The following is a 13,145-nucleotide window of genomic DNA, read 5'->3' on the forward strand; positions in this document are numbered from 1 at the left end:
TGACCCATGATTGTTTTCTGTGTAAGCTGGATCAGGTTTGCTGCCTCCTCCTCCTGCTGCTGCATGTGCTACTTCAGGAATGCTGAAGCCAGCGCAGGACCATCATCACCTGAATGGCTGCAAGAAGCCAAAGATGCAGATTTGCATACAGATGTGGGTGCACATTTCAGACTTCCTAAATTCGTGCATTTTTGCATATTGCAGGAGCAGAAGAGTAAACTCCTTCAGGAGAGAAAACCTTAGAGAGTTTGTGCCACCAATATCTAGTGCTTTAAACATGCAGTGATTACCTTACATTTCTGGCTAAACTTAAAAAATCCAGCTGTCAATATCTTAGAATGTTTAACAGCTTTAAAACAGCTGTGTCATAAGTGAAAATATTTTTAAATAATGCAAGTTGTGTAGTTTTTGTCTGCTCCCTAATTTATTTTTTCACGTAGCTGAGTAATTGTTGCATTGGATTCAACACAATGAGTTTTCAGTGAGAACGGGGGATTAGCGTAACACAGGATGCTGCCTGACCTCACCTTCAGACTATTGTATTTTTGCTTCAACAGTTAATCTGAAGTGCTGTGAAGTCATTGGCTTTGTATTTGAATAAAGCAAAATACAATACTATACACATTAACAGTTCCATAATAGATGTACTTTGAATTCAGCCTTTCAAGGATGGGAGTACATGAATGTTTTAAGTTTTTGCGCTTGGAAAAATCAGCAAAGGAATTAAAAATAGCTCAAAAAACATACTGAAGTTGGCCATAGACTTCTGCAGACTCTGACCACTATGGCCCATTGAGCCCTTTATCTCCAGTGCTACTTGGGTCTTTTTTTCTTTTCTGCAAAACATTGTCATAGTTTTATACCTTCATGTAACCAGAACATGTCAGAGTTCGAAAATGTGGGAAATAGTGTGCCTGCAAATTACAGGCTTGGCATCAGTTATCAATTAACTTAATCTGCTTTAAGGGGGTTTTTTAAAAACTATTTCAGGAGGAGACAGAAAGGAAAAGCACTGAAACTTGGAAGAGCTAGGAACTTGTGGCATTCCTTGAAGACAGAGAATGCAGTGCTGCCAGGAGGCAATAAATATTAATAGATCAGGAAAGTCCCTGCAACCAGAAGGTGGAAGTTGAATAAGATCCCTTTTTCTCAACAGAGCTACAGGAAAGTAGACATTGTTGGAGTTGCTGATTACGTGATAACCAGTTAAAAAGGTGTAATTCCTGTTTGCACTGTGTAAGTCTTACGGCTTGCTCTGGCTGCTTTTGTACTGCTGTGGAGAACCTAAATTCCAATTGCCATGTGTCTCAACTATATGAGGGGTCACTTGAGTCTGCCACAGATTGTTTAGTACTGCTGCCCTTCCTCCTGCAGTAGTTCCCTTGGCTGTAGAGTTTGTTTGCTGTTGGGCATCTGATGTTGCTGGAAGCAGGATGGATGGAAATTAGTTGACTAGCTTAGTGAGTGGCCACCCAAGCACCACCTGGCGGAAGAGGAGGAGGTATGGAGTGTAAGAAGATGACACTATTTTAATAATACTGTACAAGGGGCTTAACTTCCATGACTGCTTCCACAGCCTTGTGAGCCTGGGCTGCCCTCTAAGGACTCCTTGGCAAGTACAGGGCAGCTTTGCAGCTTTGGATCTGCAAGACGTGGGAAAGAAGCTGAACAAATGTCTTCCTTTTTTCCTTTCTCTTCCTGTGAGAAGCTTGGTTAGAGCAGCAAGGCTGCTTGTGGATGTGAGAGACAAGCATCTCTGGATCTTCCAAACATGTTGCAGTCCAGACTAGCTACAGGCCATGTGTCTGAACCATTCTCTACACGCCAGCAAATTCAAAAAGTGTGATTTCTGGAATGGTCTCTTCTAATGTGACAAACTTAAGAAAACATTGAATAACTTCTAGATTCCAGTTCAGTGTTAAGATGAATTCTTACTACTTTTTTTTTCCTTGGCTCCACTGGTTTGCACAAGTTTAGGGGGAAAGTCTTCACCACAGAATGAATTAAATTAAGCTAACAATTTTTTAGTAAAAACTTCATTTAATGCCACTTCTGCTGATTGTTGAAGTCACCTAATTTGTTTTTAGTAGGTCTGTCAACTGTCTTGATCCCAAGCTACTAGCTAGAATGCTAAACATGGGCTCAAGCTGTTTCTGTCTGGAAGGGCTGCGAAACTGCATTTGAGAGAGAATTGTGGAAGAAGGGACTTGTTTGTAGGCAGGTATCCAGCAAAAGGAGTGCATGGAATAGCCTAACTTGTCCAAAATGTGATAGTTATCTTTCATTTTTTTAGAGTCCGAGTTGAATCTCTGAGAGATACTAATGGTCACAGAAGCTTGTGGGACACTTTAGGACACTACAGTGGATCTTGGGAAGGCTGTTGCTGCCTGAATGTTAAAAAAAATAGTATTCATAGGAGAAAAATGCTCTATTCCACTTTGAAGAACTTGTGGCTATTAGATGACTACTTTTTTTGCCAAGTGTCTGATTGTTAAAGCAGAAAAACCTTTTGCCAAAGAAGAGGAGAAATTGGATTCCTTCCATAGCTAGAATTGGGTTACCCCAGGTTATTTAGATGTTCAGAAAACACTTTCATTATTGCTTCATGTTTGCTTCAGAAGAAATACTTTTACTAATCCTGCACTCCTGACCCATTGCAAAAATTGCTTGCTAAAAAGACTGTTTCATTTGCTAGTCATTCTTAATGAGCTTTTCACCTGATGTTGTCATATCATTGGTAGTTGTGCAATAATTGAACTTAACAGGAGAATTGAGACTGAGTCAGTGCACTGTTTCTATAAATCAGCATTGCTCAGATCTTTGGAACTGCATTTCTCATGGAAATACAGTTTTCTCTCCTTGTGGGACAGATACTTTTTCAAAAATAAATGTCAGATGAAATACTAGGAATGGCATTCTCTTTGAGATAAGTCTCTGCTCTTGCAGTTTGAGTTTCCTGGGACTGATTTCAGGAGTGGCTTTACATCCTGCCTTTGAAATGGAGCAGTCCTTGGTGGGGTCTCTCGAGTTCAGGGGGATGCACTCCTCTGCTGAAGGCAGCTTGCATGCAAACAGCAGGATGGAATTGCGTTAGGATTTGGCAGGACAAGGCTTAGTGCAGTGTGCAGATGACCCTAAAGAATTGTTTTAAACAACTGTCTTTCTTATGGGAGTAAAACTGCTCTTTCAAACAAATTGCAGCTAGTCACAGTTGGCGTTCATTCACCATGCCGGTTTTGTTGCTAATTTAACCTTTGCCTTTCTTGAGCCCCAGAAGGGAAGATGAGAGGGACTCATGTGACAAAGTTAAATACAATGGGAGTGATGCCTTAAATTATTTAAGTAAAAATGAATCCTGAAGTGGAAAGCCTCAAACTTCCTTTACTAATGTTTGACATATGCTGAAGTATTTTGAGCTTTTTTGATGATGGGTTGGCTTTTAGGTGGTTTAGTTGTTTTGTTGTTCAATGCTTTTTCTCAGATTCTTCTTGAGACTTCAGACTTTTTATCCTTTGGGAATCAGGGAAATTCCCACATCTGGAGGGGGCAGTTTCTCTAACCTGTGTCTCAACCCATGGAGTGTATTTGCATTTCAGAGCAGTTCTCATCCTCTGCTCTTTATCTGTGCCATGGTGACTGGGGTGATGATTCAAGTGCCTCCAGCCTGTCTGTGCTGCCTGTTCACTCCTCACATTAGGCTGACGTGTGTCATGCAGCTTAGAGGTAAACATCTGTAACAGAGCATCTGTTCTTACTACCAGTAGTAGTGATAATATGAAACCTAATAGAAATAGGTAGCTCTGAGAGGGGCCTGTTACTTCAGTAATGATAAGGGACAAAGTAGGTGTGTTGAAACATGGCTTGACACTCACCCCTTAGTCAAAAGCAAATGAAGAGTCTGTCTGGGGATGCACAGCCTAGTGCTGTATGTACTGCATTGTTCAGAAATGTGTGTGCTTTTTCTAGCCCTTCTGTCAGGGGCTGCATTGATACATGGTCTTTCTTCTCTCAGGTGAATCAGGCATGTGAAAAACAAATCATCCAGCTGCCTGTTGAAGAAATTTTGGTTTAAATATGAACTGGTGTAAATTTTATTATTGTTGCGGGGACAGATGTTGTTCTCACAAGTTGCTTTAGAAATTAAATAAAGCATGTTTCCAAAACTGTGTATACATGCAGACATATTCCTGAACGAGTTTAGTAAATTTTAAGGGCAAAATATTGTTCTTAAAATTACCATGTTGGGATTTTTATAGTATTAGGTACAAATATATGTTTCTAATAGGACAGGTAAATCTATAACCACTCATGTTTAGACCATTGTTTTCTAGTACCTTCTTCTGTACCTTGCTGTTTAAGGTGCAAAATACTTTGCTCCTGAATAGTTGCTTCTTTGGCAGATTCCCTCCTACTTGAAGTAGCTTGTTCACTTGTTACTTCTTACTCCTGAATAACATATCCTTCACATTATTAGGTGCAATGGAAATGGAGCAAATGCTGTGTATTCTGTATGGTGACTTATGTAAAAAAGTAGTATTTTTCTTTTAATTCAAGTAATTGTTGCTACGGTGTCTTACCTGTGTTCAACCAGTGTAAAAGTATGTAGCCTCAGGAGAGCCATCTGTGTCTTTGACAAACATTGAGATTACTGTGCTAAACACTTTCTTACTTAGCTTGGTCCAAGAGCTCAGTAATGAGATACAGATCTCTAAACAACAAAGTTAAGTTTTTAAATATCCTTGAAACTGAGAGGAAAATAATGATGTATAAAAAGTAAAATTGCAGTGTAAGCATGCAGCTCTGGACTGTCTGGGGACCTCTCATGGGCATAAGCACAGCTGTAATTTTGTGGCTGTAGTGGGTTGAGACTGGAATGTATAATTCTAGAATAGGATTTTTTTCTGTAAATTGCTATTTTTGTACTAAACCAGATGTAAAGGAAATTAACAAAGTGCTGTTGGAGACTTCAAGTTATCAACATCCTGGTACCATCTGCCTTAGCTCAGTAACCCCAAATACCCATGTTGTAAGCCTTCCCACAGAATATCTCCCCTCATTTCTTCCAAATCTCCTCTATCTCCCTTCAGGAGTTTTAACTATCCCGTCTCCTCTTCAGAAGAAGTGTACGCTGTGAAAGAGTAAATCTTAATGTAGCAGTGGGTACAGAGAAACTGTAGCAGGTTTGCCATGAGTCTGCATGATGAATACTTCCCTTCTGCTTCCCTGTCAGAGGTGCTCCGTGTCCTGACATCCTCTGTGCCTTGCTGGGTACCGAGGCCCAGCGTGGTGGCCTGGAGCAGCAGCTGCTGCTTCCTGCTTTCTCTGCCAGTCAGAAAATGGTGCTTTGCTGCCCTCACCCTGTGCCGAGCAGCTGAGTGCCAGCACTGTCACAGCTTGTTTCTGCTCTTCCACATGGTCTGCCTCGGGAGAGTCCATGTGCAAGGGGATACAGATGAAAATCCCACCCTTGTTACAGTTCATAGGTTTCTGTGAATCTGCTGCAAACAACAGCAACTCAAATTCAAATTTGCAAGGTTAAAATGTGTTAAACAGTCACATAACTAGAGGAGGTTCTAGTTGGGTATGCCAGCAGACATGTTGCTTCTTGTGCCTTTAAAAGGCAAATAACTGTATAGTTGGAATAAACCACTATTAAAATTATTGTACTTTTAGTCAGAATTTAACTCTGTTTTCAACCTTGATCTGTAGGGCACTTCTGTTTTTGCTCTCATTGGGAGTCATGTCACCTTTTAGATCAAAGATTTAGCCATATTTGATTCCTGCAGGATCAAAGTGCCTCTATAACAACATCATTGATTTTTGCCTTTGTTTCCCAGGCTGTGAAGATATTATTGCTGAGAGCATCTCCCTAGACACCTTAATTGCCATTCTGAAGTGGAGCTCTCAGCCATACGGTTCCAAGTGGGTACATCGTCAAGCGCTGCATTTCCTCTGTGAGGAGTTTACCCAGGTCATGACTTCAGAGGTCTTCTATGAGCTCAGCAAGGACCACCTGCTCACAGCTATTCAGTCTGACTATTTACAGGTAACCTGCAATGCAGAATACAGCTGGTCCTGCTTGAGGGAGAACATGGTATACCATGACTAGAAACGTGTGGCAGTAGCTGATTTTAAATTGCACGTGACAGTGGATTTGTATACACTAAGCACTCCTTTTGTAATACATTAAATATGAAATTGAAGTAGTGATTAAGAAAACTGTTTTCTTCTTGGCTTGTAACACAACCCAAACGTGGTATATGCTATCACTTAGAAGTCTAATAATAGTTTATAAATGGATGGAAATTATTTTAAACAAGACATTTCTGAACCTATCATTTGCCTTGCATGTTTAAGAGCTTTTTATAAAATTATGTGATGGTAGTAGTTTTGCTGCAACAACATACATACTAATTTGAGTCAGTGTGAGCTAATAAACTAGTAATCATTCAGAAAACTTAATTGATTTTTTGAGAGAAGAAGAAAAATACATTTTCTGACAAGCATTGCAATTTTTTTATGCCTTTCCTTCAGTAATGGTGTGTTTTTAGGGAGAGAAAATCATACTGACAGATAGAAAGTTTCTGGATTTTTGCTACCATTTCTCTTCAGGGGAGATATCTTTATAATGACAACCAGCCTTTTGTAGCCTAAAGATTTTTTTAAAAGATTTCTTTTTAGGATTTTTTCAAAGGATTTTTCAAAAATTGAGTCCACTCAATCTTACCTTTTTCAAAGGATAAAGTCTTAGAGCTTATTTAAACTGTTTTTTTTGGTAAAGTTGTGTTTACTTTAAACATTTCAGAAATTACAGTTAACAGTACTGTTGATCTTCTGTGAGGATATATGTTATGACTACATTTCTTACCCTAGCTGTTAAGAAATTACACAGATAAATTTAACTTTTCAGTACATAATTTTTTCCTGTAAGAAGGTTGAGTGGTTAGCACTTTACATAGGTATGAGCAAAGCGAAGTTGTTTTATTTATGGTATTACTGAAAATCTTTCTCTTCACATAGATTATAATTTAGTTGGGTTGATTATTTTCATAACTTTCCAGGCTGTGCAGATGCTAAATTTGGCTAAGTTAAACAAAAGATCCAAACACCCAGAGGTAGAACTGCCCCTTTTAATTAAATTCAGTAATTCAAATTTAATACTTGTAACCTTTCATGGTAAATAAAATTTATCCTTCTTTAGAAAACTTCATTACTGTTCCTAAAGATTCAACAAGTGACATGAATCTAGAAATTATGGTGATGGTATATGAGTAGTATTACCTTAAAATAGTAGGAGATAGTGCTAGGCAGATCATAAAGTGCAACTAATTCGTGCTTTGGTACAGTTGAGTTTCTTTAGAGCTGTAAAAGACCTGTGTATGTGACTGGTTTTTTGTGTGTATGACATTAAACTAAGCATGTGCAGATTGCTGACTTTCTCTTTCTACCAGGCAAGTGAACAAGATATTCTTAAATACCTGATTAAATGGGGAGAACACCAGTTGATGAAGAGAATAGCAGATCGAGGTGAGGATCCTTTAAGCCACACAGTACTAAACCAAATAACCCAAAACTTATGGAAGTTCAACTTTGTGGGTAATCTGTAATTTAAGGAGATGTTATTACTTTGTTCATAGTATAGTCAGTACTAAACAAATGCACCTGTTTCTTAGAAGTTTTTGTTCTCTAAAAAATGAGAACACAGGCATTCTGAGGGGTATGGGATTGTTTAGCCTGAAGAAGGAAAGGCTTTGGGGCGAATATTAGCAAAATCTATAATACCTAATAGAAGGAAGCAAAGAAAATAGAGCTACACTCTTCTCTTGGCACCTGGAACAATGTGAAAGGCATTTCTGAAATACAAGAAATTCTGTTTATAGAGAAGAATCTGAAGATGGTCAGACACTGTAACAGCTTGCCCAGAGTAGTTATGGGATCTCCATCCTTGGAGGTATTCATATCCCAGCTGGATATAGTAAAGGGGCAATGTGCTGTTCTCTGCCTGGGTAGGTGTGGGAAGAGGGTGGGTGTTGTAACTGAACCAAACTTCTGGAGGTCCTTTCAGCCTCTATGATTGTCTGGTCTTAAGTCTGGTTGGTTTCCTGTTCTCTCAAAATTATTGTGCTTGTAATTAATTCATCAAATTAAATCCTGCAGTACCTTTTACTTTTCTGTGCTTATGCAGGCTTCTCAAAGTAGTCTTATTCTGAGTTTACTTAGTGTCAACCTTTCACTTCAGTTTATGTTTTACTAGAAAAATCTGTGGTGCTGAGAAACAAACCAAAAATGGCACCGGTTTTTTCCCTGAAGTAGATGTAAATGGCTTTTTATGGGCCTAGATGCACATTGTTGCTACAGTGGTATTTCCCAAATAAGAAATGCAAATAGCTTGTAATTCGTTCAGACTACAAAGTAGCAATCACATAGTACAACAAGAGGAACAGAAAGGGAAGAACCTGTCTGTGTAGTGTGACTGCTGCCTTTGGAGGACTGTCCGTGTTTTTGAAATCCTGTTACTGCTTGCAATACAACTGCTTTGTCATGGACCTATTTTATGAAATGCAACAAAAAGTCAGTTAAAAGGTGTGCTTATGGTGGTCTGAGTAAATATTAACCTATTTTCAAAACAATATTTTTTAAGTGTTTGTCTAAGGGCACATTGGAAGTTAATGGAGCCAGTTAAACATTAACAGACCCGGTCTGGGATAGAAGCTGCTCCCTTGGAATAACTGCGTAGCTTCCTGCTCCGTGGCATTCATTAAGTAAACAGCCCACTTCTCTTTCCTGGGATCATCAGATAACATGATAAGCAAGAGCAGAAATAAGAGCTATGTCAAGGTCTGTCAGATTAGGGCCAAATTTAGTCTAGTGATTTTGTCTGAATTCCTCAGTGACACTCCTGAGTTTGCACCTCTGAATACGTGGGGCTGCAAAGCATTCAGAGGTTGTTAATGAGCTGTGGCCAAAACTCGAGCTGCCAGAACCTGAGGAGTATGAGTATGTTTGACAGGTTTGCTAAAGGAGTGAAGTTAGTGGAATTCAGGTTGGACACAATACCTAAAATACATGTGAAGGCAGTGAACTGGGGAGGGAGAGTGACCTGAGTGTGTTGCATGTTGCATCTTGCAGTCTTTAGGAAGGTACCCACTCCTGGCACAAATAGGTGTCCTGTGACTGTGAGAGCAGTTTGAATGAGCTTGGCACGCTTGTTACTGAGCCTGCCTACACAAGGAGGCTAGAATAATGTATCCCAGTGGATTCTTCAGGCCTTAATTTGTAGAAAAGAAGTCTTTGAAAACTGGGGAAAGGGAGAGGAGCTACAGAAGGGAATCCCTGGGGAAACTGCTAGCAGGGAGGTGCAAATGTTTTCATAGTGTAGCTTTTGATAGGGCTTCACAAGTTTTACCCCGAACACTGTTTTTATTTTCTACCTGGCTTACACTTTGAAACTGGCAGCTGTGCCAGTCACCCGTGCTCATACAAACTGAACCTGTATTCATGGATGCTTCGTATCAGATTTTAAGGCATGAAATAAAATCACAGAATCATCTAGGTTGGAATAGAAGTCCAAGGTCGAGTCCAACCTTTGACTGATTGCCACCTTGTCAGCTAGATCATAGCACTAAGTGCCACATCCAGTTGTTAGTTTTGTGGAACAGTGCTGAGGAGCACTCTTGATTTAAAATGGAAATTTTCTTTCCTTTTCTATAACTTTCTGTGAGCCCTCTAACTCCCACTATCCTATTTAAGCTTTTTGATGTAAACTTAGCACTGCTCGTTTCTTCCCACAGAGCCTAATTTACTCAGTGGTACTGCTCACAGTGTGAATAAAAGAGGTGTGAAGAGGCGAGATCTTGACATTGAGGAGCTGAGGGAGATCCTGTCTCCACTTTTACCTTTTGTCCGCATCGAGCACATCTTACCCATGAACAGTGAAGTACTGAGTGATGCAGTAAGTCAGTAGTCTTGTACAGATACCATCTCTGGGTTCTTTGTACTTCAGGTGCTGCAGTGTTCATGTGTGGGTTTTTTTGCTTTAGTGGGTGTTGGTTTTGCTTGTTTGTTTTAAGGACTTACTTCTAAAATGTTATCATTGAGAGTAATTCATGTGTAACTCACTTTTTCTGATTAAATTACCTATTCTTTAAATCTATTAGAAAGCTAAATCAGTGGTGTAAGAATTCAGTGTAAAAATGCATTTGTTGAAAGTTTTTACCATATTTATATTTAAAAACCCGTAAACCTCTTTCTTGATTCTTAAAGATGAAGAGAGGCCTGATTAGTACTCCTCCTTCAGACATGCTGCCAACATCAGAAGGTGGAAAGTCAAATGCCTGGCTGCGGCAAAAAAATGCTGGAATATATGTGCGGCCAAGACTGTTCTCGCCATATGTGGAGGAGGCTAAGGTAATAGTCATCAACAACACTCGAGTGTTGTCAAATTGGAGTCATCAGGGGGTTCTGTAAACAGGGAAAGATTTTGGTATGTTTTGTCTTTTTACTTGTACTGGCCTAAAATACTAACATTTTCAATTTAACAAGACTTACAAGATTGATCATCAGGCTCAAGTCTCTAGGACTGGTCAGAAAAATTTCAACAAAATTTTTTTTTGTCGAAATTGAAATGTTTGCGAGACAGATCTTGATGAAATTCCACCGGAAACAAAGCAGCGTTCTGAGGGAAACCTCCCTGGTTTCCAGCCAGTTTGCCGGCCCAGCTCCTCGGCAGCCCTCCCGGCAGGCGGATGGCAAGGTGAGAGCCTGAGAGTCCCAGTTTGCAGCTAGTCAGCAACTTTGGTGCCAGGTCTTTCAGGCTCCCCAGCTCCCACCAGAGCTGGGTAGAGAACTGCTATTCCACTCAGCAGAGGACTCTGATGTTTCATCTTCTTGTCTGAATCAGAACATACCCAAAAATCTTGTGATCTGTGCAATATGGAGTAAATATTTTGTGTCCAATTTGAGTGAAGTCCTTTGTGTGTCCCTCTCAGGCAGTAGCTCCCCTGTTTGATCTCTTGCATGAGCACTGTCAGACTGAAGATCTTGTATCATCTCTCATGGTGACGTTTGGTCACAGAGTGGAGATGATGCCGTGTGGGGCAGGAACATGCCACGTTCTGTGTGACAGAAGTGTCACTGCCTAATTCCACCACTTAAGGTAGCTCTGACTTAACTTGAGAGCCTGTGAGCCCCAGCAGTGCAGGTGACTGCAGAACAAGGGGATTAGGTGAAACTGTGTACATCCACATCACCTGCAGACTCTGACCACTGCCCTGGTGAATTCAGAGCTTTTGCCCAGTGCCTAAAAAAGAAAATGTTTTGTAAGCGTATGAGTTGTTGGCGTCTTCTTTGAGGGGAGGAAGAAATAAAACTAGTTTGCATTTTGGGCACAAAGGTTAGAGAACACCAAGTGGCACTAAACAGCAAAGGAAGACTAGCTGGTTAAAATATTATCTTTATATCTTTGATTGATAAAACTAAAAAAATGTTAGAGAACGCATAATAAAAGCTTTTGACTCAGTTTTCAGGTATATGGTATAGGTGTGCTTTACTAGTTTTCTAAAGTAAAAGATGCATTCTTAAACACCCCCAACCTCCCACCCCCATCAGGATGCCTACTTGTTTCTGTTAGTTTCATACTGTGCTGTTAATGTTTTTGAAAGCATTTTTGGCTGTTTAACCTTACAGGGGAGACTCTTATGCTTAGTCCCTGGTAACTTTGTTTAAACTCTGAATAGGAGAGGAGTATTACAAAATGCTAAAAATTGTGAGTGATTACTTTTTTTAGTCCCCTGGTAGCCTCCCATATTTTGAAATAAATCAATTTAACATTGAATCAGAATCTCAAAAGTGTAGGCATAAATCCCTTCCTATTCTTTAAGATGTCTGAGGGGCACATGTTTCATTTTCAGACTTGTGCCTTCACTCGGTGGCACAGAGAGTTGAGACCCACAGGCAGTAATTGCCTGAAACAAAGTCCAAAAGGTCTGGCCTTGAGAAGGTACTTCTAATCTGGCAGATACAAAATAAACAAAGCAGCCTTCCCAAACTTTATTCTCCTGCCTGCTCTTAGGTCTGAAACTCGACTATAACTGGAAAATGGAATAGAAAATGCTGAGGAAAAGCCAAGTACTGTGACCTGGAAAAGTTACTTTGATGTAGCCATTGCTAGACTTGTGTCCTCAGGACTGTGCTTGCAGCAGGTGGGGCTGTGTGTGTGTGCAGTGCCTTCATGAGAGCTCTGGTGGCTGTCGTTGCAGTCAGTGCTGGATGAGATGATGGTGGAACAGACGGATCTCGTTCGGTTGCGGATGGTCCGAATGTCCAACGTGCCAGACACCCTCTACATGGTGAACAACGCGGTGCCACAGTGCTGCCATATGATTACTCACCAGCAAGTCAGCACTAACCAGACCAGTCCTCCCTCAGTCATAGCCAATGAGATCCCAGGTAAGGCTGCTGATTGCTTCCAATGCCGATTGATCTCCTGTGAGGGCTGGGGGCTTGGGCCTGGGGGGAGTGAAGATCAGTTATTGAACGTATGGTATCCTCAGAGACTAGTGCTGCATCAGTAGTAGTCCCTTTGCTTTGGTCTGTTCTGAAGATGTTAACTGGTGTTGCATGGCCTAGTAACTAGTTCAAAAACGATCTGAAAACCTTGGACTGTACAACACTTGCAGCAGCCTGGCTCTTTGTCCTCAGAGTTTTCTACAGGATTCTCAATTTTCTACAACACTGTAGAACAAGGAGTTGAACAAGGTGTGTAAGATTCAGGAGGCTGGAAAATAGCAAAATACTGATTTCTGTTAAAAAATAAAAGCCAAGGAACATAACTTATTGGGAACTCAGCTTAACTCAGTGTGCTGGAAAAATATTTGAAGTAGGCACTCAATATCAAAACATACCTATTTCAGTTTACAAAATCTACTTCAGCTTTGAAGTCAAGCAACTTCATTCTTTGTGTGGTAGAGTATATTTTTATAGACAAGTAGTTATGACCTCACTTGACTTCAGGATACTTAATGTAACATTCCCTGTAGTGAAGCCAGGAAAACATACACTAAATATATTTTGTCATATATGCATTTGATCTTTCGGTGTCAGACTGGCAGAATGTATCTGGTGGGATTCCCAAAGCTCTTCCTCAC

At 40.3% G+C, this 13,145-nt stretch overlaps 1 protein-coding gene across 2 annotated transcripts in view; it reads left to right on the forward strand.

The window, feature by feature from the left end:
• The window catches only part of BTBD7 (BTB domain containing 7), a 56,497-nt gene that overhangs the window by 32,066 nt on the left and 11,286 nt on the right, over positions 1–13,145 (forward strand). Inside the window, exons 4-9 of one of the 2 annotated variants that reach the window (XM_071557627.1) lie at positions 5,838–6,046; positions 7,452–7,527; positions 9,792–9,952; positions 10,264–10,407; positions 10,640–10,753; positions 12,258–12,447. In XM_071557627.1, coding sequence (XP_071413728.1) covers positions 5,838–6,046; positions 7,452–7,527; positions 9,792–9,952; positions 10,264–10,407; positions 10,640–10,753; positions 12,258–12,447 — 894 coding nt within the window. The remainder of the gene's footprint in view (positions 1–5,837; positions 6,047–7,451; positions 7,528–9,791; positions 9,953–10,263; positions 10,408–10,639; positions 10,754–12,257; positions 12,448–13,145) is intronic. The other variant, XM_071557628.1, reaches the window with a different exon arrangement.

This window comes from Pithys albifrons, chromosome 6 (assembly GCF_047495875.1).
Source record: "Pithys albifrons albifrons isolate INPA30051 chromosome 6, PitAlb_v1, whole genome shotgun sequence".
NCBI lineage: Eukaryota > Metazoa > Chordata > Aves > Passeriformes > Thamnophilidae > Pithys > Pithys albifrons.